Source organism: Equus asinus, chromosome 4 (assembly GCF_041296235.1).
Source record: "Equus asinus isolate D_3611 breed Donkey chromosome 4, EquAss-T2T_v2, whole genome shotgun sequence".
In the NCBI taxonomy this organism is placed as follows: domain Eukaryota; kingdom Metazoa; phylum Chordata; class Mammalia; order Perissodactyla; family Equidae; genus Equus; species Equus asinus.
The window spans coordinates 69,155,140-69,182,396 of record NC_091793.1 but is presented as its reverse complement, the minus strand read 5'-3'; the positions used below and the strand labels follow the sequence as shown (position 1 = coordinate 69,182,396).

General features: G+C 57.2%; 1 protein-coding gene across 7 annotated transcripts; it reads right to left on the bottom strand.

Moving 5' to 3' along the window:
• Window positions 1-500: 500 nt before the first annotated feature.
• Window positions 501-25,978, bottom strand: LOC123285318 (transmembrane protein 177-like). Of its 7 annotated transcripts, none has more exons than XM_070507452.1 (5): window positions 25,883-25,978; window positions 22,415-24,227; window positions 13,072-13,459; window positions 10,732-12,434; window positions 501-9,532 (listed from the first exon to the last, which is right to left on the bottom strand). In XM_070507452.1, the coding sequence occupies exon 2, from the start codon at window positions 24,203-24,205 to the stop codon at window positions 23,270-23,272; it is 936 nt and encodes a 311-aa protein (XP_070363553.1). In that variant the 5' UTR covers window positions 24,206-24,227; window positions 25,883-25,978; the 3' UTR covers window positions 501-9,532; window positions 10,732-12,434; window positions 13,072-13,459; window positions 22,415-23,269. The 7 variants fall into 7 exon arrangements, with proteins under 7 accessions (XP_070363553.1, XP_070363556.1, XP_070363555.1 ...); XM_070507455.1 differs by having other exon boundaries at window positions 501-7,224; XM_070507454.1 differs by adding an exon at window positions 21,633-21,678 and having other exon boundaries at window positions 501-12,434; window positions 22,712-24,227.
• Window positions 25,979-27,257: the final 1,279 nt, after the last annotated feature.

Below are 27,257 nucleotides of genomic sequence, written 5' to 3'. Positions count from 1 at the left end.
CCCACCCCCAGGGAGAACCCTCCTTCTTGGGCCCACTTTTCAAACACAAACAGACCAATCCAGTGTCCATCCACACCCCAACCACCTCCTCTATTGGACACGCATACTCCAGGCCACTATCCCCTGCCCACATCCCCCAGGGTGGGTACCAGACAAGTAGGACAGCCCCGTGCCCCAGAGCCTGTGAAGTTATTCAGACCAGTCAGTCCGCAGCCTGCTCACCCTGCCTCACTGTTCCTTCCTGAAGAAACCATGGGAAAGGCTCCTGCCCGCAGTGTCCCCGCTCCCTCTGCCTCCTGACCACCCTGGGGCTTCCCCGTGTGGCCCTGTGTGGCCCTCCTTGGGGAACTGTGAGTAACCAGCTGTCTTTTCAATGGCATCATCTCCTGGTCTGTTGGCCTTACTGAACCTCAAATGTTCCATTATTACATCCTGTGTGGAACCAGCCCTCCCAGACCCTTTGCAGACACTCAGCATAAACAAAGGAACTGTGCACCCTGTTACAGTATCTTCGACAAGTTTAATATTTTAATATAAACTAGAGCTCCTTTTCCCCATAAAATTGGAGGCTCCATAAGAGTGGAGGGCACATCAGAAATTACACGGACAAGACCAGATCCAGACCCCTGGGACGTCCCGAACGTCTGTCTCCCAGGCGGCGGGCTCGGGCCAGGGCTTGACCGAGTCCCAGGCTCTGCCTGCCCACTGTGCCTGGAGTTCAGTTGGTTTTGCAAATTCAGCTTTTAAACTTGTCAGTTTAGCAGAGAACTCCTCGGTTCCAAACTCATCTTTCCAGCAATAATCCAGTTACACCATGAGTGAGGCGGCCTGTTCCCTGAGGCAGGTAATGAGAATCTGCAGATGTCAGCAGGGAGAGAGTCAGCCCGGCCTATTTCAGAACAAGGGGCGTCTTTGGGAGAGAGTCGGGGTGCACAGTGTGGGAGCACAGAACAAGGGTACGCCCTGGGGGACACCAGATCCAGACTTGTTTCCTTGGGGGCGTTGACAGTCATGCATCAGATTTCCAGGGAAGTGCCCCGAGAGGGGAGTGGGTTGGAGTTGAGCTTGGCTGTCACCCCATGGAAAGGAGGGCTGAACATTGCAGACAGCTGTGGCCCTGGGCGCAGCCGGACCCAAGGGAGACCCCCAGAAAGTCCCCTTCAAGACGGCCATCCTGGTCAGGACAAGGTCCAGCTGCTGTAACAAGGGCCCACAGCAGAGTGGCACACAGAGCTGGCCCCCCTCCCGCACTCAGTCTGGAGGCAGATGGTTGGCACTGGTCTGGCAGCGCTGCTCCAGGAGGCTCCTGTCCCTGTCACCCCAGAGGAGCTGCCCTCGTCAGTGTGGTCAGGACGGAGCTCCAGCCTCAGAGCTCATGCTCCCGGCAGCAACAAGAGGGAGAAGCAGAAAGAAGGGCCTGCTTCTCTCTCCTGGGAAATATCTGGAAGCCGCACAAGTCACTTCCCTTCCCGTCCTGGGGGAGAGCTGGGTTCCACACCCAGCCCGCTGCAGAGGAGGCTGGGAACTCTGTGATCCTGGGTGGCCACATGCCCAGCTAGGAGTCAGGGGTTCAGTTGCTCTGAGAAGTGGACGATGCCATTGGGAGCCACCAGAACCTCTGCCACACCCCTGTTAATGTTTCCTCCCACCACCCCACCACTCTGTACCCTTTCATGTTCCATGAAAAATGGTCCATCAGACCAATTGCATTAAGTAATTTGTAATTCAGGAGCCAGCTGAAAATCCTGGGCCGGCGGGGGCTTTCATTCGATGTGCTGGCAAATCCCTGGTGGGGCCCCACACTGACTCCGGTTCCCTCCCACCACATCCCACTGTGCACGTGCAGCCAGAGGTGTCTTCTCCAATGGAGGCCGAGCACGTCTCCTCCTGCTCATGATCCCCTGCTCCTTAGAACCTGACCCAGGGCCCTTGCTGTGGAACTGAGCTTGGACTAACGAGGGAGCTGAGAGGCAGCTGCTGGCCAGCCAGCCAGGGCCCAAGCTGTCAGAAGAGAAGGAGAAAGCCTCATTAGCAGAACATGTCACTATCGGAGCTGACTGCTTTCCAGGCCTGAGCTGGGGGATGTCTAAGTTTGGAGATGCAGAGCACAGTGCACCATGGGAGCGGTCCCAGAAACAAGGGGTGCTGGTCCACCCCACTCCCCAGTCTCGCACCCGCCTCTGTCTTGTATGTGCCTGCCACTGCAGCCTCCTGTCTGGAATGCCTCCTCTGATTCCTGTGGGCAGAGCCACGCATCAGGCCCCGCTAGATGGCCACCTCGGTTTAGATGCTGTTCCGATGCTGCCAGCAGGGGGTGAGCGTGTGCTGTGCTGGGCACGTCCTGCCTCTGCCCCTGGAACAGGGGACTGTCCTCTAGTTGGGTCCCTGTCTTCTCTTCCCAGCTGGGCCATGCTCTTCCAGTGGGATCTATGCCTGATTCACCTCGGGTAGCGCAATGGAGTCTGGCCAGGTGCCCGGCATGTGGGCTTCACAGAGGGTAAGCCTCATGGGCAGAGGATTTGTGGAAACTGAACAATTCAGTGTGAGTAAAGTGCAAGGAGGGGGTGGGAGTGAAAAGGGCTGCAGGGGACAGGTCACAGAGGGTCCCGAAAGCCCACTCAGGCAGTGGGACTGGCCCTGAGGGGAATGGGAGCCCTGGACAGATGCCAGGAGAGCAACATTGGAGGACCACACGCTGGGCTGTTTGGCATAGAGAAAACCACAACGGGGGACCTGAAGGGGGAGCGACAAGACTCCCAGCCCATCCCCAGCCCTTTCTTGCTTCCCCAGGCCCTGCTCTCCGTGGGTGAAGGAAAATCTTCTCTGCCCACTCAGATGCTGGGACCGTCCCAGGGCCGTCTCGTGAGCAGGTGGAAAGACTCTGCATGCAGTGTCACCGGCCTTGCAAGCAGCAGCCAGCGGCCTCCTGGACATCCTCAGGCTTCTGAGGAGCCCCTGCGGAAGCTCCCTGACACACGACCCTCCCTCTGGACCCCAAGATGTCTGGCTTCCTGTGGAGCTCCCTTAGACATGGAGCTGGGTGAGCAGCCCAGACCTCGGTCAGCACTCCCAGGGGGATCGCTCTGCGCCACTGTCATAAAAGGGAGATGTCGTCCCAGTGGACAGGCCCAACTCCTGCATTACAGTCAGAAAACTCAGCATCACGTGGAAATGACCCGAGGCTGCTTTGAGGGCCCAAACCCGTGCCGCAGTCCAGGCTCTGAGGTTTCACCTCAGTGGGGCTGAAATGCAGACCTGCAGTGAGGGTGGCCTCTCCTTGTGAGCCCTGGCACCTCCAGGTCATCCTCTAGGTTCACTGAGCATTTGGACATGATGCTTCTTAGGCCACAGAGGTGCCAGCACCCTTCTGAATTGAATCCATGCAGAGTGCCACTCTGGTTGGCACAGCTCTGTGGGGCACTGGACTGAGGCCTCTCGCCCACACGTCACCGCCCATCCATGTGTCCTCCTTGCACGGCCCCCACTCACAGCGGTAGGCACCACCCTGGGCCAAACCCCCACACTGCTGGCTGGCTCCGGATTCCGCGTCTCACCTCCACGTAAAATGCAGGGGGGCAGCTCCACCTCTCACTCTGGGATGGGACCTGCCGGGACCTTACACGGGCTGTACCCTGTTCCGCTTGCCAGGCCGGGTCCTGCTGGGCAGGCAGCAGCACAGGCCTCGGAGCACCTTGAGCAGCCTCTCTGGCGTTGCCTCTCTGGCCCTGGCTGCTGCCCAAGGGGGAGGCCGGGGTCGCCCCACTGGGGCGCCCAGGCTACGGGAAGTCTCTGTGGCAGCTTCCCTCCAGGGCCCCATGGCTGGGGCTGGCACTGTGGGAGGAGAGGACGGCCTTGGGGACCCGCTAGGGGGTCAGACTGGGGGTACTGGTGCCTGACTCCAGGCGGGGCAGGGCACCAGGAGGCTCTGTGGCTTTCAGCACTGACTCCTGTTTCTCCTCGGGCCGCTGACGGCCAGCTTCATGGAGCCAGGTGGGCAGAATGGGCTCACTGCCACCACGTCGTCCGGAGCGTGCCAAGGCCCTCAGCTGCACCATGTAGGGTGGCAAAGCACCACAGCGGCTGCCCTCGGCAGATGGGAAGAACACCCGGTGCTGGCGTGGCCATCCCCCTGGGGCTTCTGGGACCTCAGGATCAGGAACAGGGCCCTGGTATTGTCATACCTTCGTGTTCTGAGGGACTCCAGGATTTGCTTCCACTGAAAACCCATCTTCATCATTGCTTCTGTCACCCAGGAGTCCCTTGTGTCACAAGGCAGCTCCTATATGGGCTCAGTTTCGGCCAGCCCTGATTGACCCATGGGTCTCCCATGACCTCTTCTAAGGTCTTCCTCTTCCTGGGGTCAAGGGTCAGCAGGCCTCTCATAATTGGATGCATTCCAACAAAAGGAGCATGGGGAGCGAGTAGGCCCCTCTGAGCATGCTCTGCCGCACGTCACTGAAGTCCTCTCCCCAGAACGGCAGGGACCCGGTGAGCATGACATGGAGCAGCACGTCGAGGCTCCAGCCGTCAGCTGGGGGGCCGTCTTAGGGCTGCAGCCGCAGGACCTCCGGGGCCGTGTAGCCAGGGGTGCCGCAGTAGGTGCTCAGTGGCCGGCCGGGGACCACGCTGCTGAGGCCGAAGTCGACCAGCTTCACGTTCCCCTCCGGGTCCAGGAGCACCTTCTCCAGCTTCAGGTCCTGGTGCACGATGCCCTTGCGGTGGCAGTACTGGAGAGCTGAGACGAGCTGCCGGGACCGGCCGCAGGCCTCCTCCTCGGTCAGGGGGCCGTGCTGCAACCGAGGGTCGAGGGTGTCCCCTCTGCTGATGTATTCTGTGATGATGAACAGCGTCTCCTCCGTGTCGATCACCTCTAGCAGCTTTACAATGTGGGATGGTGAAATGTCTTCAAACTCTGCATTTCACCGAGGAGTCTCTTGGCTCTGGAGGAGCTCTGCTCCTGCTTCGGGGTGATTTTCACGGCAACCTCTGTCCTGGCCGGGATGTGCAGGGCCAGCTTCACCTGTGAAGGAGCCCTCCCCAATGGTCCTGAGGAGCTCGTAATCATGAAGACAGGTCTGCCTGCCAGAGAGGTGGCAGCGAAGCCTGGAAGCATGGTGACCTCATAACTACACTTACTGACAATACCAACCAATGATGCTAACTATGCTTACTAACTACGCCAACAAACAAAACGTTAGTCTGCTAACTAATACTGACTAATGATAGTAACAAGGCCACCGATGCTTGCTAACTTACTAACTATGCTAATAGGTAACACTAACTATACCAAAGATGCTAACTCTACTAACTACACCAACAATACTAACTATACTAACTGTAATAACAATACTAACTAAAAAATTGTTTTAAAATGTGAAAAAGAACCAAAAAAAGCAAGGAAAAATAAAAAATGAGAAAAGAACAGGTTTTCATAAATTCCATCACAGCGGCTCCTTATGAGGTGAGAGCAGGAAATGCACAGGCGTGGCTGGGGATGAACTATAGTGGTTGGCTCACTTTTTGGTCTCAAGATCCCTTTACTCTGAAACAAAGGGACCCCAAAGAGATTTTTTTTTTATTTGGGATATTAGTGATATTTACTTTATTAGGAATTAAAATCTGTAAGATGCTTCAGTGGCCTTTTCATTTCTAATTTAAAAATCTCTCGTAACTTTTGGCTGTTAAAGATTGCAAAATATCTACACTTAAAATATTCAACTCCTTTTCTTTAAACTGTGATTAGTCTCAAAATGATCCTACCACTGAAGTGCTGTTATAATCCTATAGGAAAATGTTCTGTTGCATGAGACCTGAGAAGGGACATCATTAATGTTCATAAAGCTGAGAGGAAGAGAGCTTTCCTCATATTTTCCCAGTAAGATCAGGAGCTGATTTCTCACCAGAAACCTTGGAGGCCAGAGGGCATGGGCTGATGTACTCAAAGTGCAGAAGGAAAAAGAATCCAACCAAGAATCCTATATCTGACAAAACTCAGGCCATAAGGGTGGGGCCATAACTCGGTAGGACCAGTGCCCTGACAAGAGAGGCGTGTATATATCACAGTTTTAAAAAGGAAAAAATGAGCAATTGTCCAACAAAATGATGGATTATTATTTTAAAAAGGGAGAGAGAGCCCCCACTTTGCTCCTCGCACATGCAGACCCATTGTCACAGGTGGACCCCCCTGGCCTCCCCTGGCAGCACCCAACCCCCCCATGCTGTCACCAGCAGCAAATAAGACCCAAACCCAGGAGTTCCCATCAATGCATGTTCCAGCTGCCTGAATGGAAACCCCTTGTTCTAGAAGGACACTGGACGCGCTGTCTGGCAATTCCAAGTGGGCATCAGTGCCCATCACACCACCCCGTGTGCTGGCAGGTGATGGACTTGCTGGCAGAAACTCGTGCTGTCTCTTTGCCCCAGGGGACAGGGACAAGGTGCAGACAGCTCTCTGTCAGTGGGACGACTCTCCACGGCCAATCGCAGGAAGCCTGAAGGAAAGCGAGCCCCACACAGGGAGAAAGGGCGGCCTGGGAACAGCGGGAGAGGGTGCTTGTCCTCGTTTTCTTTTCCATTTCAACACAGCCGTGCGGGAGGAAAGCAGGCGGGGTTGGTGCGTGTGTGTGTTGGTGTGCATGTGGGCTCACTTGCGTGTGCATGTGTGCACCTTGATCTCCATCTCCATCTCCATCTCTCCCCGGGAAGCCAGCTGCCCTGCCTGTGAGCAGCCTGTGGAGAGGCCCACGTGGTGAGGACCCGACACCTCCTGCCACCAGTCGCACATGGGAGCTGAGACATAGATTTCCAGCCTGGGATGATGCAGCGCCTGCCGACATCCTGACTGACCCCTCGAGAGCCCTGAGTCAGAGCCACCCAGCCGTGCTGCCTTTGGGCTCCTGACCCACAGAGACCAAGACAATAAACATTGGCTGCTGTGGGGGCTCAGTGTTGGGGTCGTCCGTCCCTCCACAGGAGATAGACCCCTCCTCAAAGCCTGTCCACTGTCCTCTGCATGGCGGCCTTCACTCAGGGCTCGCTGAAGCCGTCTTACTTACATCTGTTCACCGTCTCTGCCTTCCTCGTTAGGAGGAAGCCCCCGTGAGGACAAGGGATGTGTAGGTTCACTGTAGGTTCCCAATGCCACGCCAGCACAGAGGCTCCTTGACAAATGGCCGAGGTGCAGCAATGCAGCAGACCAGGAGCCCCATCACTGATGTCCTGTGTCTGAGAGGTGAGAACATGCCAGGGAACAAGCACGGGCCCTGAGTCAGGCCTCCCTGGTCCCAGCCCCGGCCCCAGCCCCAAGGGACCTCAGAGTCACCCAACCTGTAGGAGCCTCAGTTTCTGCATCTGTGCACTGGGGATGATAGTAACAGTTAGCCCCCAGGATGCTAAAAGGAGACAAGGCACACGCCTGGCACAGAGCAGCTGATCAATCAAGCTGCTTCTCTCACCCTCCCGCCTGAAAGTATAACATGAGAATGTGAGCTCCCTGTCGCTAGGCTGCAGGTGACTGCTCAGGGGCAGACCTGCAGTGAAGGAGGGCAGCTGACATCTGTAGTAAAGGATGCGTCCCCATGCGCCAGAGCCAGCATCCTCGTGCCCCGAGCAGAACAGGCTCCAGGGGACTGTTGGTTCTGTGAACCCAGGACAAAGCTGGCCCCAACCTCACGCACTAACAGCAACACACGGCAGAGTCCCATTTAAACCAAGGGTGGCACATGCAGAGGATGCCCTTGAACCCCATGGAGCATCACCTCCGATCCCAGGGCTGAAGCAGCACTGAATGATGTGGGGAGAAGAGGTAGAGAGGGTCGGGCAGAATCCTGGGATGGATGATGCCTGTGTGCAGACGTGGTCCTGGCCTCAGCATTGGGTGGGGCACTGGGCAGCTGAGAGCATCCTGGGTTCCTGCCCACGAGGATGAGAACCAGGAACAGGACGACCGTCCAAACTGGAGTGAGCAAGTGCAAGGTCACAGAAGTAACCTCACACCTGTTAACTCATGGCCCAGGGAGTGTCCCCAGCAGGACTTCCAGAGCCGGGACGAGGCTTTCCACGTGTGCATGCTTAGGCCATGGATGCCTCAGCTTGTGCGGTGCCAGACACAGGCCTGGGGAGGAAGATTCTGGAGCAGGAGTTTATCTGGGAGGTGGAGGCAGGAAGGTCAGGATCGACAGAAGGAAGAGACGGTGGCTAGTGAAGGCTCCTATCGAGCTGCTCAGCACTGTGGGGCCCAACTCTGGACACCCACCACCGTGGACAACAGGAGCTTGGTCCACCAGGGAGCCTTGGCAGCCGGGGCAGAGCACACTGCTCAGACCTCTCCCACCCAAGGGGTGAGGCAGCTGGGGTACCGGGTGAAGGTGCTCCTGGGGGACAGCAGTTTTCCACACTTGAGCCTGTCACCCAGGGGGCGAAGGAGTCTCCAGCAGTAAAGAAAGTCCCCAGGCAGACAGTGCTGGCAGCTGGAAGTCAGGCCAGAGGTTGAGGAGGCTAGGGTGAGGGGCTCTGAGAGACAGTGCTCCTGGGACCAAGAGACAGCCACTCACTGTTCTCCTTGTAACACAGTAGATAACTGAGGCTTCACGTGGCCTTCGGGAGGTCAAGGGTGCAATGATCATTTTTGTCACTCTTATCTGACTTCTCTGGTGGACCATACGGGCTGACTCACTCAACACGTGTGCCAGCCCCTCCCTCTGTGCTTGGCTGCATGGGAGTCTCTGGAAAAAACTGAAACCTGCATCTCCCTGACTCCCTTGCAGCCAGGGTTCTGCCAGTGGCCTCAGCTCCTCTGGACAGATGCCTGCCCGAGATTTAAAAGGTGGAAGTGAGCCACCAAAGGTGGTGGAGGATGGGGCTCCTGGCTGGCAGGGAACAGAGGATCTGGTTGTCCCACAGCAGCATGCTCCAGCATCTGGGCCTGAGCATCACAGGCAGTGGGGTTTCCGTGGCAACAGTCTTGGGCAGGGTTAGTGATTGTCCAGGTGACTATTAGTGTTGTCCGTGGCCATGGGGCATCCAAGCTTGGTCCCCTGGTAGTCCTGGCATCTCAGTCCTAGCACCCATGAACAGATTCCCTCTGCTCAAACCAGAAAGAGTGTTCTGTCGTCTGCAACTAATCACTGTGACTGGCACCATCACTTTTAAAGCCATTTAGTGAAGGACGATTTACAGAGATGTGGACAAGTTGAAGGGAACCAACGAGGGATGCCGAGGCAGTCAGGAGCTGGCCGCAGCAGACGCTGTTACACCCTCAAGGCCAAAAGGGCAAGGGGAGAAAACAGCAGTACCAGAGCCCAGAGAGGGCTACAGCTTTAGCAGGGGGCTGCCCAGTGGAGCCATAGTCCTGGAGGTGCTGAGGCAAGGAGAGAGTGGAGTTTACACACCGGGCCTCTCTCCTCCCACCCTCCCATGTCCTGTTGGGCTCTCCCATTGGCTGAACCCAACTCGAAGCCAGAAGGAGGGGAGTGGGGATGAAGCAGTCTCCTGGGGTCAACTTCCCAGGGTGCAGAGCAGGGCGGGAATGACTCTGGAAGGGCAATGGAGAAGAATTAGCTCATTATATTGTGAGCACTATCTCATGTCAGTAGCTATCCCTTGAAGACAGTGTTCTTAATGCAATCCCAGCTGAACAGAGCCTGGTACATAGTAGGTGCTCAATAAATGTGTGCTGATGAACGAGGGTTGATGGCAATAGTGTGGCAGATACGTGCTAAGATTCCCTACCTTGTGGTCACTGTGAGGTCAGCGGTCACTAGCAATCAATGGTTTCCCCAGCTCCAGTCCTCCTGGCATGTACAGTGACCTCAACAACGACCTCAACAGCTGTGCACCCAGCCACAGCCCAGGTGGCCCTTGGGTCAGACCTGATCTCTGAGGACTGACCTCTGCCCAGGAGCTCGTGAACAGCTGGGATTTCTGGACTCTGTCCCCACCCAGGCTGCCCCTTCCTCTGCATGCGTTTATTCCTCTGGGCCTCCTGGGCGAGCCCTGTGGATGCTCGGTGGATGCAGGATGAGGAGGCACAGGCCTCCAGCCCCTCTCACTGGCCCTGCTGGCCCCCCCAGACTCGGGTACCTGCAGCCCCTTGTTCAGCAATCAAGCGGCCTAGGCTTCAGGCTGGGCCAGGCACCGTAGGAAGCTGTGGCTGCAGAGCCAGTCCCTCCTTTTATAAACCAGGATGCCGACGCCGCCCAGGGTCACAGGCTGGTTGGGGGCAAAGCCAGGACTCAAAGCAAGACGCAGGCCCAAGGCCGTGGCCCTTTTTGCTACACCTCACGTAAACTCTGTAAACCCACTCTCTTCTAAGGTGGCACAGGATAGCATGTGCCATTCACCTCACCAGGGTTGTAAAGTTCAGAAACTACCCCATATGAAAGTGTCTGTGAACCGACAAACGCATCTCGGGATCTGGACTTTTCCCCAGAGCCCTGCACTGTGACTGGACACACAGGTGCTCAGTAAATGCTTCGGATGGGGATGGGGCATCCTGCCCTCCCAGCGCTTCCCCTCACCCCTCTGCTCCGCTCCACCCGCCCTGCTCACCCAGAGCTCTGGGTACCCAGCCAGGTGGCCCCCGCAGAGGGCAGGCCCGCTTGTGGAGATGTTGGCAGCCCGGGTGGGAGAGACCGACAGGGGACCAGACAAGACGGTGTGCAAGTGCACGCAGAGCGCACCAGGCTGCCGTGGGAACGGGGGCTTGTAACCAAGGATGAAAACAGGTCTTACCTCGGGTGTTGCCTTCAGCTTTTGAGAGATGGGTGTAAGGGGGCGGGGACAGAAAATTAAGAAATGAGTTTCCCGGTCTTGTTCTGTTCCCATTCCAGGGCCATCACTGTCCTGAGTTTATGCTCTTTCGATGGAAAAGAGAAGGAAGACACAAAGATACTTGCACACACCCGTGAACTTGGTGTTTCAGGCAGCTCCGTGTTGCACGATCGCATCCTGATATCTGTTTCTCAGAAAGGCTCTGTGGCCTCGGGAGACACCGGCCGGGAGGGCCGGGCATCGAGTGGCCGCAGGATCGCTGCCAGAAGGCAGGTCCTCACCTCCTGGTCATGAACCTCTGCGACCCGCTGCCAGCTTCGTGCCCAAATCCCACGACTCGTCTCAGGGGAGAGTCCAGCCTTTGTGGGGTGTGGTTCTTCACTGCACCCAGCAGCAGGAGGGGGTGAACGATGTGGTGGTAACAAACAGCCCCAAATCCGTGCCTAAACCCACAAAGGCTTATTGTTGTTCTCACGCCCTGTCTGTCACGGGCTGGCGGTCTCTGCTCCACACCGGCCTTACTTGGGGACCCAACCTCTCGAGGCCACAGGGGAAGGGAAGATGGAGACACTCGGCTCTCAGATGCTTTCACAGGGATGTGGCCCCTCTCACCTGTCAAATCCACTGGCCAGAGCTGGTCACGGGGCCATGCCTCCCTCCAAGGGGGAACAGTCAGTGGGGACAGAACCCGGTCGACAGCAACATTTACACAAGTGGCAAAGAGCACAAGGCACTCCCAGCATGAACTCCATCCCGCTCACCTCTGAGGGCCTCGAGGCTTCCTCGGTCCCCACCGTGGAAGATCACCCTTCCTGCCCCTCTGGTTCCACTGTCCAAGGGAGAGTGCGCTGGGGCCGGGACTCTAAATGCTGCCTGGGGTGAGGGGTGTGTGTGTGTGTGTGAGTGGGTGTGTGTGAGTGGGTGTGTGTGAGTGGATGTGGTGTGGATGTGGTGTATGATGGGTGTGGGTATGGTGTGTGTGTGGTGTGTGTGGGGTGTGGATGTGTGTGTGTGGTGTGTAGTGCATGTGTGGTGTGCAGGTACCTGTGGGGGAGGGTGTGTGTGTCCTCTGTGACTCCGGCTGCTGGGCAGAGTTCATGTGGGTGGGACACGTGGTCCCTGTGGAGACCTCTGTGTCAGGAATGGCTGAGGCCTCTTCCCTTAGAAGTGGGTATTTGAAGAACAGTCACCTAAACGTGGACTCTCCCGAACTCGGAGACTCTGGAACTTCAGGGCACACGTCACCTCATGGGGAAGCTGTGAGCAGGGCAGCACCCGGTCCTGGCCCAGATGGGCTGACGCCATGCTTCTCCCGGACCCGCATGGAACAGAGCCCCGGGCAGTGCAGGAGCTTCCGGCTCTGGCAGCGGATCTAACTTCACCCTCCACTGTCCCTCCGTGGAGGAAGTGTTGGGAAGAGCCCACTTCTCAGAGCGAGACCTCAGGCCAGATCACACCCCCACACTGACGACACCTCAGTGACTGACACGCTCCAGCTGTGGCTCCCAGGTGCCCTGGGTGCAACTGCTTCAAATCTGTCCACCAAGAACGCCCCACAGGGGCGGCTCCCGGGATCTGCAGGAAGCTTCGTGCTTCACAAAGGGATGCAGCCGCCTCAGTTGTAGAAGCCCTGGGTGGTCCCTACTTCACCAGCGAGGCTGCAGCTTTGAGAGAGAAAATAGCACAGACTTCGCATGAAGGCTCCAGGGTCCCATCCCGGCCCCAGCAGAAAAATTGTGTGTCCATGGGCAAGTTACTTAACCTGTCTGAGCAGCTGCTTCCCACCTAGACTGGGGACTACTACCTGCCTTTCTTTCGAGGGTTGTATGGTGATTAAGTGAGATAATGTAGGAGACAGCCTGGCACAGAGCGGCTGCTCCCAATGTAGGAGCTGTGATATTGTTCCATGGAGGGAACTCCACGTGCGACTGGGCAGACAGGCCGAGGGGAAGCCTCCCACTGAGGGCCTGGGCAAGTCTGAGAGCTCCGCCCCTCGAGGAGCACCAAAAGGCAGCCCCGCCCCCTCTACTGAGGGCAGCCTCACCAGCCCAGTCAGGGGCACATGGGCCCAGCACTTTCACGAGGTGCTGCGAGCCAGCGGCTGCATCACCCCAGTGGCTCCCTCCACGGGCCCAGGGCCCCTGCTCACTGGCACTGTGGTCGTCTCCAGGCCTCTGGCCCCTGCCCTCCCCTGGGTTGTGGGTTCCCCCTTCCTCAGGCTGACGGAAGCTCTGAGCAATTAGCACGTCTCCCCTTGCTCAGCTGAGGATCTGATCACGAGGCCAAACAAAATTGACTCACATGGACGCGAGCACGTTCCTGGCAGCTGTGCTGGCTCAGGCAGCAGATGGCTCCTGACGTTCGTCTGGCTGGCAGGGACGGCCTCGGGTGCGGGATCCAGAAGGGGTGGAACAGGAGTGGAGACAGAGGGAGCTGTGGCTCTGCCGTTGGGAGGAGGCACCAGCAGGCAGGGCCCGACTCCCATGGGGCCCCGAGGGCTGTGGCTCTGCAGCCTGGGACTCTGGATGAGCGTCCTCTGCAGGGGCTGAGTCCAGACCTCAAGGCTGGGACATCTTTCCTCCCCAGTGACCAGCACAGGACATCAGTGGGCCAGCTGGCTGGTCCAGACCTGGGGATGGATGCTGAGGGTGGCCTCCAGCTGCCACTGGGAGCAACGTCAGAACCTTATCTAGAAGGAACAAGACCGGTGTTCAGAGGCGCTGCCACAGCAGCATCTCCCCTGTGGGCCCCTGAGAAATGCGGGCTGAGCCGACCCCTCACAGGCAGAGCCTCTGGGATCTGCCCACTTGTCACATTCCTCCCCTGCCGTCACACTCAATCACGTGTTCAGCAAAGGCTTCCTGACACTGATGCTGTCCAGTCCTGGGAATGAGGGAGGGTGCGTGGCCTTGCTGCTGCCCAGAGAGAGGTCTCGGCTGGTGGGGAGTCAGACACGCGAATAAGACTCTGCCGCAGGGCTTGAAAACGCCATGTAGGGCAGTACTGCCAACTCTGACTCACATCACGGTCCCTGGAGATGGCTCCAAAAGTGTCACACAAGCCACTTCCCAGCAACCTCGCCTTGTGAGTAAAAATGCACTCGACCTCCTCAGGCTACCACTCCGCACCAGGCACTGTTCGAAGAGCTCTACAAACACCAACTTAGTAAATTCTTAAAGCCACCCTAGGAGGCAGGCATTGTCACCACTGCCACTTACAGATGCAGAAACTGAGAGGGAGGGAGGGTGAGTAATGTGCCCCGGGCAGCAAGTTGCAGAGCCAGGATCTTACCCGGGTGGTCTGGCTCCGAGGCCAAAGGCTGCCGGAGAGGCACCTACAGATTTGCCCCCGGCCAGGGGCTCCTAGTCTGCCGGAACCCTGGTTCCACTTTCTTTCCCACTTCAGCAAATCCACCAAGACAGACCTGCTTCAGGCCTGCAGCCTGTTCACAGCAGTGGGACCCAGAAGGGTTCTGCCAGGTTGAGCTCTGACCAGGACCAGCTGAGGGGACTTCTGCTGGGGGACCGGGAAGGTGAGGGAGTCCCTCTGTGGGGAAAAGGGCTGGGACCTCCGTCTTTTCGCACGTGGATGATGCTGGGAAAATTCAACACTGAGCCTGATTTGAGGTCTTGGAAAACTGAGCCAGTGAGCAGAGAAACAGTGCACCTGCTTGTGCTGTGGGAGGCAAGCAGAATTACGGCCGTGCCGTGCACTGTCCACGCCTGACCAGCCGGTCAGTGTCCAGGCGTGGGACCCTTTTTGGACAGCAACAGTGGTCTATAAACACAGAGGGTCCAATCATAAAGCAATGACACTGCTGTCCGTGTGGACTGTGCATGCCACCTCTGCCCCCTCTACGTGGGCACTAGCTCCAGTTGGTCCCTTGGGCCTGGGCTCCGGCTCCACAGTTGGTCCCTTGGGCCTGGGCTCCGGCTCCACAGTTGGTCCCTTGGGCCTGGGCTCCGGCTCCACAGTTGGTCCCTTGGGCCTGGGCTCCGGCTCCACAGTTGGTCCCTTGGGCCTGGGCTCCGGCTCCACAGTTGGTCCCTTGGGCCTGGGCTCCGGCTCCACAGTTGGTCCCTTGGGCCTGGGCTCCGGCTCCACAGTTGGTCCCTTGGGCCTGGGCTCCGGCTCCACAGTTGGTCCCTTGGGCGGGGCCCCAGCTGATGCCCTCCAGCCCTTCACAAGGCCTGCAGGCCCGGCAGCAGCAACCGATTCTTGCAGAATCCTGCGCAGCAGGCGGGTCAGGGGTAGGGTAGAGGGGGTGACAGCAGGAGTCTGGACCTATTGACACGGTTTGCCTTTGACTTGTGGCAGGGAGCCAGGCCTCTGGGCGGACAAGGCTCCAGGAGGCTGGGACTGGAAGAAGCCCAGGACCAGGGCGGCTTGAGGCCCGGTGGCTCCAGGCCGTGTGAAAGACACCCTGTGCTCCCCAGGCTGCTGGAGCTCAGCGCGCAGAGGCAGGGGGCAGGGGGGTGGCGGCGTGCACCTGCACCCGGGGAAGGAGAGGGCGGGATGGGCCCTGGACCTTGGCTACTCATGTCCACTGGCCTTTGCTCTGAATAATCCGCGGCTGCTTTAAAGACCACTCTGCAGTTCTTCTCACTCATTCTGCCTCAGGCTGGGAGCTCTCAAGCATCCCAGCGGGCTGAAAGGCTTCAGTCACCATCAACAACGACACAGCTGTCTTTCCAAGGAGGCATAGTCACCAGGCGAGGGACATCCCAGGAGACAGAGCATCTGTGAACTCCACAGCAGGGAGAGGAAAGGGCAAAGGACGTGCCCCAGACACTCAGCTACCAAGATGGAACCGGGAGACATTCCTGACCCTTGACCTCTGACATTCCCCTCCTACAGCCCCAGACTCAGTCCACTACCAAATGCCGTCAATACTACCTGCTAGACGTGGCCCATCCTGCTCCTGCCCGTCTCCACTGCCACCACCAAGTTCAGGCCACCATCATCTCTGCTGCCTTACCACAATGTCCCCTCCCCCACCAAACTGGTCACTCTGCCCCCTCAACCCATTGTCCACACTGAAGTCACGTTCTGAAATCAAGCATGCCCACGTCCTGCTCTTGCTGCATTCTCAAAGGCTCCCACAGTGGCCAGAGTGAAGTCTAGACGCCTCACCATGCCCACAAGGCCCCGTGTGCTCAAGGCCCCGCCAGGCCCTTCGGCCTCCTCTCCCACACCCTCCCTTGCACTCCGTGCCAGCCATGCTGAGTGTTGTTCTCTGACACCTGGCCCAGTTATCAACTGCGAATCCATCCTTCACCGCCTGCTCTGAGAACATGGAGACGGACCCTCTGAACATTTCTCTCGAACCGGCACGTGCTGATTGTTGTCAGTGGAGGGCGCTGGTGGGACACTGGAGTGGGACTGGAGTTTTCTCTTCCTGGCTCCAGTGCGCTCCTCTTGTCAGGCTCTCGCAGGGCAGTTTCTCCCACAGTGGGCTCCTCCAGAGCACTGTTTCCCAGGGTCCAGAGGCTGCAGTGTGCCCGCCCTGGCAGTGCGCTGAAACCCCTTCAGAGGCTTTGCAGTGGAGCGCCACTGCTGAGGCCCCTCCTCGTGGGCCACTTCCCAGCATTCCCTCAGGCGGCTTTGTACCGAGTTCTGAAGTGGGGCACCTGCTGTGGATGGCTTCCCTGTTACCTGCGACGGGGGACTTCCAGCGAGTTCTGCCAGTCTGGTGTCTGACTGAGCCTCCTCTCACACCAGTGAGCCCCGCGGGCACGCCTACACTGAGGTCCGCATCCGAGCCCCAGCAGGGCAGCTGCTCCTTCTAGCTGGTCTTCATGCACGCAGAGCTCTCCTGATTTCTTACACACTCCTCCCGCTTCCCTCCAACCCCGTTATAACAGTGTAATAATTCCTCACAGAGTAATAATTCCTCATATTAAACTTCCCCTGTTCCAATCACTGTGGGCTTCCGTCTCCAGGCTGGGCCCTGACTGACACAAAAACCACACAGACTGCCCCAGTTCTGTCTCACCTCTGTGCCTTGCTCTCCCCACCTGTAAAATGGGGATGCGAGGATTGTTGGGCAAATTACATGAATTAATATCCGTAAAGGTTTCAGCACATCAGGGTTATAGAGGTCTTTGATGTTATTAGCATTAGCTTCTCTCAGCTCACACTCCGGGGTTCCAGCAACAGGGTCCCCTCTTCCGGGAAGGCCTTCCTGACCACCTCCCATGCCAGGCTGGGGTGGGGGTGTCCCCTGTGCTCCTGCACTGATCTGGCCCTCACGCCCTTGCTGCACCGACCTCACTGTGTTGTTCCTATGGGTGTCCTGTCAGACAGTGGCTTCTGCAGGACTGCCAGCTTTGTGAGGGCAGGGGTGTGCGCCAGGACCTCACACGGCACCTGAATGAGTGAGGGCGTAACCGTGTCAGTCCAGGTGCTCTGGGAAACAGACACCAAGGCAGGTGATGTGAGAGAGAGATGTGCTAGGGGAAATGCCTGCACGGGACAAAGTGGGAGGGAACCCGAGAAGGTGGGAGAGCCTGCCCACCACGATGCAGGCCTGACACTGCGAGGGAGAGCAGGAAGGAAGGCGGATTGGGAAGGAAGGGTCCCAGACTTCGGAGTAGTTCCAAGATCTGCCCAGGCCACTGTGGAGTCCTCGAGCCCCTCACTGGAGGGGTCCTGCCTCACTGGAAGGGTCCGCATTAGGACTGCCACCACGATCAGTCATTGGCTGAGGGCAGCCTGTGGGAGGCACGGCCTCAGCGCAAACATGCTGGTGGATCTAGAGAAACAACAGCTGGGCTGTCAGTCAGTTCTGCTCCCGCGGCAGATCTGAGCAGCACATTTTCATGGCCGCCACAGGAACTGACAGACAGAAGGTTGGCCACACCCCAAGGACACAGGGCCAAAGGCAGTGATGCCAGAATCCGTCACCTGGATGCAGGGAGAGGGAGCGGGGCCACGGACCCCCTGAGTAAGCCTTCATATGTATACAAATATATATAGTGGTGAGCCCTTATTTATATTGACTGAATAAATTCCTTCAATATTTCACCATAACAGAACTACTTCCTGTTACGAAATTCTGAATTTCAGAAATTTTGTGAATTTCCTTTCAATTATTACCATATTTTCATTATTGCAATCATCATGCAAGTACTACTCATATTTTTTTTTTGTTTGGTATTTATAACTAATAGCTCTACACGTTTCTACCATAGGCTTCATAATTACACTTTTTAGTGCCTGAACGCTATTCGACAAAGTGATGTACCACAATTTCCTAAGTCATTGCTATTCAACATTCCCATTATTTCTTTTTGGTTTTTTTTTGTATTATAGCTAATGCTCTTATGTACCTTTGGGCATATATTATTTCCTGTTGGGTTATAGCTCTAGGATACATTTCTAGATTTGAAGTTACTGGATCAAAAAATACAGTTTTGTGATTGTATCAAGTTTTCCCAAACTTCTTTCTAAAAAATTACGTCAATTAATAATGTGTACTAGTTATCTATTATTGCATAAAAAATTACCATAAAACTAAGTAGCTTAATACAACCCACGTTTACTGTCTCGCTGTTTTTGTGGGTCAGGGGTCTGGGCACGGCTTAACTGTGTCCTTCGATTCAGGTCTCTCAGAGGCCACGGGGAGGGTGTCGGCTGAGGCTGGGGTCTCATCTGAAAGCTTGACAGGGGAAGGATTCTCTTCTAAGCTCACGTGGTGGGTGTCAGGATTCAGTTCCTCGTGGGCTGTTGGACTGAGGGCCTCAGTTCTTAGCCCGCTGTTGGTCAGGGCCCACCCTTAGCTCCTTGCCATGTGGGCCTCTCCAACATGGCAACTTGCTTCATCAACACATACATCCAAGAAGGTGACAGTCTGCTAGCAAGACAGAAGTCACAATCTTTTGTAACTTCATCACAGAAGTGACATCCCCTTTATGTTGCTGTACTCTACTGTTTTGAATCACGGGAACAAGGGGAGAGGACGACAAGGCCAAGAATACCAGGAGCAGGGATCATTGGGGCCCATCTTGGAGGTCGCCTACTACAACTGTCACCAAGAGTATACGCTTGGCCGAATCTTACCACAACCTCACTTACACTGAATGTTACAGTATTTAAAAACTACCAGCAGAGTAGGTGTAAATCACTATCTCCCATTTTAATGCCCTCTTCTCCAGCCTGGGATCTCCCCCTGGGGTCAATTGGGGTCCTGTGCTCTCAGTTGCTGCCAAGAAATTTCCCAAAAGGCGTCAACGGATAGCAACCTAAAGCAGTGGCCTACCCGGGCCTTTGAAAAGCTGTGCGCGTAGACCCATGTTCAGCAGGAGTGAGCTCCCAGCAGGGCTCCCACCTCAAGGAATTGCTGGTATTTGGGCAGCAGCTCCAAGGCCTGAGCACCCGGGCACCTGGACCACTTAAAAGCACTAAAATTAGGAACCCAATCCTCTTGTACAGCTCACTACACACCCGTACTGGGCTTCACATTTCGCAAACTTTATTTCAGTTTCATTGTCAAAACAAGGCTGTAAGATACCTATCAATATCCCCATTTTACAGATAGGAAACGCAGGGGCAGAGATGTGACGTCACTTGTTCAAGGTCACTCTGCTCCAGTGACAGGACCCAGATTTGAACCCATAGCTGGCTGCCCAGTCTGTGCTCTCTCTGCCTCCTACGGTGCCCGTGTTCTCAGTGGGCCTCCCAGGGCTCCGTAACACTACGCCCTTCTGCGCCATTCCCACCTTAGCACTAACACTGATCGAGGGGTGCCCCTTCCTCTTCACTTAGCTGAAAGGGGTCTCTCCTGGCAGTTCCAGAAGGCTCTGCTCAGTGACCATTTTTTCCTGATACAAGAGGTGAGCCTGGACATTCACCTCTAACCCACATGGCAAGAAAGGCTGTGGAGGCCACAGTACGGGTTTGCATCATGAAACCCTCAGCATAAACAGGACAGGATAAATGTAGGGTTTACAAATGGGATCTGGAACCAGACTGCCAGCGACAAATTCAGGTTCTGCTACTTACAAAGATTTCTGATTTGGGGCAAATTTCTTCACCTTTTTGTGCTATTTCCTTGCTGTAAAATTAAAATAATATTAGAAACTATATGTTACAATTTGGAGATAAATGAAAAACTACCTCTAAGAGGCCAGCACAGTGTCTGGTGCACAATCAAGGCCCCACACACATTACTGGAGGGACGTGGGGGTAGGAGGGAGCCTGAGGACGCACCCGGGGAGGAGCCGTGCATCGATCTGAGACCAGCCTGTGACACACGCACACAGGGTATCGGGGTCCACGTGTGTGCCCAGCTCCAGGCATGGCTACACGGCGTTTTGCACTGTGGACACTGGCTGGTGGGGATGGAGGCAGTGGGGCCTGCCTCAAGTCAAGGATGGGCAGAGCCAATGGCAGCATGTGACTCAGGGACTCCCCTCCTCACATTCTAGATGTGTGTGAGTGTGTGTGTGGTATTGGGGGGCTGACGCAGCCCTCTGTAAGTCAGCCTAGTTCTGGGTCTGTCATGATTGTTCTGGCTGTCGGGCACCACATTCACACCCAGAGAACCACGAACAAGCGGGGGCTACGACTCAGTAAAACAATGTTCTCTAGGGATCCAGGGCCGAGTGCCAAAGACTGAGCTGTGCAGCAGACACCTAGAAGGGAAGGGCAACATTTACAGGGTCACTTTCTGTCACCTGGCCCATCTGCGAACATGTTTCTTAATCTTTCTGGAATCAACCCCTGAATCTGTGTGCAGGGGCACAATACATGACAAAATTTTGAGGGTCGCCTTCCTCTTAAAGCTCTTGGGGTCCCCGGCACCCTGAGTAGTAATCTGTGCCCTGTAGGAAGGGACCAGAAGTGTCCTGGTTTCCCCATGGAAGTCAGCAATCATGGAAGATCGGGGCCAGGCCCTGCCCTTAGAAAGCCCCACGCTGGGAGGACAGGACAAGGTCACATCCGATTTACACTGGCCTTGCCCAGGGCATCCAGCCAGCCTTACTGTCATTGCTCAGAGACTCTAGGGAGCTGGGACTGTCTGTCACAGCTAAGAACCCTGTTCATTTATTGCATCATGGAGAGCCTCAGTCCAGAGCCATAAACAGACACACACCCACCCTTGTAGAGAGCACATTTCACCAGTGGAGACGCTAGGCCGTGAACTCCGGTAACCTAGTTACTTAATTACAGTTAGCAGTAAGGGCTGGAAAGGTACAGGGTGCAAAGGATGGGGAAGGCAGTTAAGGAACCAGAGAGCTCACGAGGCCAGAATCCAGAGTCTCGTTGGGGGTGTGGGCACAGGACACGCAGGACAATTGGGGAGGCCAGCAGGCCCAGGCTCAGAGATGCGACTTTAGCCAAATGCAAGGGGATGACCACAAAGGGTTTTAAGCAGGAGAGAACCCAGTCAGACCTGCACTTCGAAGAGCTGGGAGAAGCGGGGACAAGTGCCAGGAAGCCCAGTGAGGTACGTCCTGGGGATAGCAAGGATGGAGCTCAGAGCTGCTGGGCAGGGAATCGTCCAGGCTGGGCGCGAGTTTAGCCACGAGGTGGGCTTGGGGGGCGGGGGAGGCCTGCCCAGCCCAAAGCAGGTTCTCAGCAAGAGCTGCTGCCTGCCTACCTGCCTGCCAGGGGAGGGGCCGCAGAGGGGCTACAGATGGTCAGGGTGGCTGGGCCTGAGCCAGATCTCAGGACAAGCAGAACACATGAAAGGGAGGGGTGGCGTGCAGGCTCTGTGAGCCGAAGTTTGGAGACAGCCACGTAAAAGCACATGTGGGGACAGGACAGCCTGAGTGGAGCCAAAGTTTGTCACCTAGAGAAGAGGAGCCAAGTAACCCATTCCAGGGGATTGCTCCCTGACTAGGGCTCCCTCACCTTACCATTTTGGCAGATCAGCAGGAAGGCCTGGTGCTCCCGTCTCGGCTCCTGCAATCTCGAGAATGGTTGGGGAGGGGTGAGAAGGTGGAGCTCACCAAATCCAGACCCCAAACGACACTTCTCCAGCCAAGATCAGACAGTCCCACGTGGTAGCAGCAGCCGGTGACATGCCAGGGGCCCCTTGAAGTGGTATTTCCCATGCTTTCATTCATCCATCCATGCATCTGTCAAGCCCGTGCCCAGGAACTCAGTCTGCAGAGGCCCGATGCAGGGACCCGCAGGTTGGCACAGAATGGAGCCAGAGCGCTAGCTCCAGCCGGGGGCACAGGACCCAGCAGGAAGGCATGCCATCCCCGCCCACTCACTCTCCATTCCCGGTCTCCTGCAGGAACTGCCTGCCACCACTGACTGGGCCTCCCGGGACTGCTCTGTGCCCCTCCTTGGGTGTGGCCTGATCTCTGCCAGAGTCACACTGGCACCAGGCCTGAATCATTCACCTCTTCCAGGGAAAAGACAACCACCGACAAAATACACGAAGGGCCAAGCGAGCCTGGCTTGCTGAGCCCAACTCTCCTGACCTTTCCTGCTGGGGTCTCCTGTCCGAGGATTGAAAGTGGGGTCTGCTTTGTCCACCGCCAGAGGGCTCAAGGGAAACAAGCAGGGCAAAGATGCAGCCTCCCCCTGAGTGCTGAGTGTCCACTGCCCCCCTCCAGCCACCTGCTCTCCTCACCATACCCTGTGAGCCAAGCCTGCCCCCATCTCCACCTCCCCTCCCTGCCCCCACCTCTCTCCCTCTGCTCTGCAAGCTGACTGTGCTCTGTCCCCAGGAGGCTGACCGCTTGGGACTGTGTCTGTGGGCTCCCTCCCTGCAGGGCCTCGGCTTTGCAACGGCTCGTTCCCTCCTCTTCCTTCGGCCAGAGCTCTGCCAGGTCTCCCACACCACAGCTCTCGCAAGGTTCCGGCAACACTTTCTCTCCCCTCAGGTGCGGGGGCTCTCCCGGGGCCCCACTGCATGCTGGCTGCCCAGCCTCTCAGAGTGTGGAGTGCTCCATCACCTCTGGCAGGACCCTGGCAGACACACCTCCCATAAAGCTGCACTGCAGGCTCCAGCTCCCAGCCTCGCGGCACACAGCAGCTTCTCCCCGGGCCTCTCAGCACCTTCCATGTCCACCAGCACAGAAGAAAATGGGATTTGACAGCCAGGCAAACTCCGGGGTAGTCCTTCGCTGTAGGAACACTTTCCCATCGTGCACGCACCTCTGCTGGCGAGATGTGGCCTCACTCCCACAGCCCCCTGGCACTCAAAGACCAAGCAGGAGGGACGTCCTGTTTATTTACGGCAAGCCCTCCCTGCCAGATGCTCGCGTTCACTTCTCACACAACCCCACAATCCTGCCAGGAGGCTTATCCCTTCCTCTTCTCACAGTGGACGGAACCAAGGCTCCGACTCATCCAGAGACTCGCCCAAGGGCACTGCAACCATGAGTGGTGGGCTGGGGTAGAATCTCGGCTGTTGAACTCAAAGCCTGTGATTTTTCTGACGCTGGGCTGTGTGTGGGTGCAGAGGCACCAAGAGAGCCCCCAGAGGCAGTGGCGGGGCGGCGCCTGCGCGAGCTGGGACTGTCCTCGAGGTGACCCCTCAGGAACGGCCTGGGGTGAGCGTCGCCCTCCAAAGCTGCAGCACAGAGTCCCGGCGGGTCGTGTAGGGTAAGTGTTTGATGCGAAACCAGTGCCTGGGAGCGACATTCCCGCTGGGCGTGTACAGCTTCTCTCCAGGCCGGCCCAAGAGGCCTCGCAGGGCCAGGTTGCCTGACAGAACCTTCTCGTAGAACTCCATGCCACCCCGGGCATAGGCCGCAGACAGGGAGGCCGTGCGGCGGTCCAGCCAGGCTTCCAGGGCATGAGTGAGAGAGTCCGTGGAGAAGGCATAGGCCACAAAGCCTGCCACTGCTGCCACCAAGTTGAAGGCGGCCCGTAAGTTCATGGGGCCTCCATAGAGCCCCAGGGCATGCTTGGCACCCACGCCCAGGGCCCAGGTTCCTGCCAGGCAAGCGGGGGCCGGCAGGGCCTGCAGGGCAGCTGCAGCGCTCTCCAGGTACACCACTTCCCTGGCCAAGGCGAACTTCTGGGCGTCACGGGACAGGGTCAGGGCATCTCTCAGCCGGGCGCCTGCTGGGCTCTGCCAGTTCACTCTGTGCCCAAGGATGATCACAGGCTGGTCGCTGTGGGTCACTGGGCCACCCAGGAAGCTGGCGGGGATGCCCACCACGGCCCCCGCAGGGAGTCTCGGGAAGCCAGCACTCACAGGCTGGAAGGTGAAGGTGGTGAAGGCCTCGTAGCAATGGCCTGAAGGGATGCCCATGTCCTGGAGCACCTCCTGGAAGAGTCTCTGCAGCTCTGGGGAGAGCGGGGCTGGCTGGCCCTGAGGCCAGTACTGGTACAGCCATTGGACCACAGGATCTGGGAAGAGGTGGTACGAGATTTGGGCCCCAAACAGGCCTGCACAGGAACCCACCAACAGGCCTGTCCTGTGTCTCTGCACAAATGCTGAGGCCCGCCACAGGGGACCCGCCATGAGTGCTGCCACCACTGGAAACCTGGGCCAAAAACAAGAGAAGTCAGCCAACAGTTCCCTGGGTCTGCCTGCAGACTGAGCATCCCCAGGGCTACATCCTTTTTAACGGAGGGAATACAGCCCAGAGGTTGAGAGCACGGGCTCCAGAGCCTGAGTTCAAACCCCAGCTCCAGCCCTGTGCAGCGCCTTCCCCATCTGCCAATGGGCACGTGACGATGGCCCAGCACTACGGTGGCTGTGGCTGTGACGAGGAAATGATGGACAGACATAAAACAATCAGCACCTGGCACAGCAGCAGACAGCCCTGTGATGATGGCTGTGATGATTACCTTTACTCCCCTGACTAGGCCCAGGACTAAGTACCCAACTGCCTCACCCACTGTTCACCCCATAGTGAGGCCCCGGGATCGCTAATTTATAGATGAAATGTATGTTCAACTTACAGAGAACTTCCTGTGAGCTAGACAAGGTTCTGAGAGCTTTACACACACCATCCAACAACTGAATCCTCACAACCCCACGACCTAAAGACCACTGTTGCTCCTATTTTAAAGCAGTGAAAACAGAGGCACAGACAGGCTAGGCAAATTGGTCAAAAGCCCAAACTTGTAAAGTGGCAGCATTACGGGCTGAACTGTCCCCTCAAACTGACACACTGAAGTCCTAACTCCCAGTACCTCACAATGTGACTGCATTTAGACACAGAGTCTTTAAAGAGGTAATTAAGTTAAAATGAGTTCACCAGGCTGTGTACTAATCCAATATGACAGGTGTCCTTATGAGAACAGGGGGTGAGGACAGAGACACACACAGAGGAGAGACCCTGAGAGGACATAAGCCAGAAGGGGGCCATCTACAAGCCAACGAGAGAGACCTCAGGAAAACCAGCCCTCGGACACCTCCACCTTGGGCTTCCAGCCTCCAGAACCCTGAGAGAACAAATTTCTGTGGTTTAAGCCACGCAGTGCTTGCAGGGCAAACCTAGCAGAATAATGCAGGCACAGTATTGAACACAGGCTGTCAGATGTCCACAGCAAGCCTTTCCTTTTAGAAAAAATTTTAATGCTAAATTACAAACATATACGAAAGCAGACAGAATCATCAACTCATGGCCAACCTCATTTCATCTCTACACCCACCCACATTCCCACTCCAACTGCTTTATTTCAAAACACATCCCGGGCATCGTATTATTTCATCTGTAAACATGTCAGTAAAAATTCGCAATTATTTAATTTGGTTGAAGTTTACTCTGTTCCTGTTTGTGAAAAATGTTTAATTAGTAAATAGGCTGAGGCAATCAAGACGGGGTACCGCTTGGCCTATTTTAATAAGAATCTCTTAAAGAGTCACATCACTTGGGCCTTTTTTCCAATGAGGAAACTGAGGGTCGGAAAGGATGGGTCCTGGGCAAGGTCCCAGCGCCCCCAGGGCCCCGAGCGCCAAACCAGCGTTCCAGGTCGCCCTCGGAGACGATGCGGCGCATCCCGCAGGCGGCTGGGAGAAGAGCGGCTGCAGGACCCTCGCCGAGGGCTTCCCACCGGGCTTTCATCCCGGCCCCCACCAGCTACAGGGCAGGTACGATCTGGGGGACGCGGCACGACCCCGGGGAGTGGGCCAGGCCCTCTGCCAGCACACCTCCCGCGCGCGCCTTCCGGCCCCTGCCCACGCGCTCACCTCCTCCTCCACAGCCTCGGACGCCGCGACACGTGCGCCGGGCGGGGCCAGGCGCAAAGCACGCCGGCCGCAGCCCTGGGGGCGAGGCCAGGCTCAACAAAGCAACTCTGGGGGCGGGGCTCAGAGGGGCGGGGCCAGGCGCAGAGCGCCCTGGGGGCGGGGCCAGGGGCGAGGGACGCTCGGGGCGGGGCCGGTGGACAGGGGCGGGGCCGTCTGGGGCTCCTGCCCGCGCTGCAGGCTCCGTCCCCACTGGGCGCCTCGGGGCGGCTCTGCGCCTTGAGTGGTCGCCGGCCGCGGGCTGAGCGGCGCGGGGAGCGGTCCATCTCTGCGCCTGAGAGGCGGCCGTGATCGTCCCGTTCCGGCCTCGAGTGGACGGTGGCCCCGCGGGGGTCAGCAGGAGGCCTGTGGCAGAGCCCACGTCCGCCTGACTGCCGGTCCGTGTACTTTCCTGTCTGGAAGCGCCTTCGCCTGCGGGGCTCTGAGCTTTATTATCACGTTCGCCGCCCGCCATGTGATCCTCACTGTACAGCCCACAGAGCAGCGACACATCTGTCGCCTCACCTTCCCTGAAGCTCCATGAGGGCGAAGATCAGGGATGGACGTGCCTGCGCCCAAGCCCAGCGCGCCGCTTACTGGGACCCAGCCAGGCCCGTTCCTTTGCGGGTGGTCCCTGCCTGAGTCCCCGGAAGGACGGGGTTGCGTGCGTGGAACGGAGACAGTTTGGCCCGGGAAGCCTAAAATATATACTACCCGGCCCTCTACGAAAAAAGACTGCGGACTCTTGAAGTAGATTATCCCCATTTTACAGATGAGGAACCTGAGGCATCTCGCTTGGGCAGGGTACCCAGCTCCTGTGTCCCCAGCTAGCCCTGGAACAAGATGGGACGCCTCTCCCTGTCCATTTCCCATTACGGCTCCTGCTTATTACAAATTCTGCCAAGTGCAGCTGGCCTCTGTGTCAAGCTTTCTCTTCATTCCAGACCCCAGGGGAGGAGAAAAGTACGGCTCATCTCCCGGGTGGAAAGGTGAGGATGTAAGGAGCCCCAGAAGGTGTGGGCATTGGGGTGGGGCTTTGGAAGGTTAGCAGCCTGTGGACCAGTGTTTCTCCAGCCAAATCAGCTGCTCAGCCCTGGCTGCAGGGCTCCCGACACAAAGGGACCCAATGCAGTGGGTCAGTCAGGATCACACCTGAGTCACAGGTAATCCTCTGGTAGAGCATCCTATGGGGGCACCTTGGGGTCAGCATTCCCTGTCCTCGGGCTTGGCCCAGCAGTGCCTTGTGGAGTCGTGGGCTGGTCAGGCAGAGAGGACCCTGCTGTCACTAGGGGAGAAGCTAGACCTTGGGTTGCTGCCCCCCAGCCCTAGGCCAGTCCCT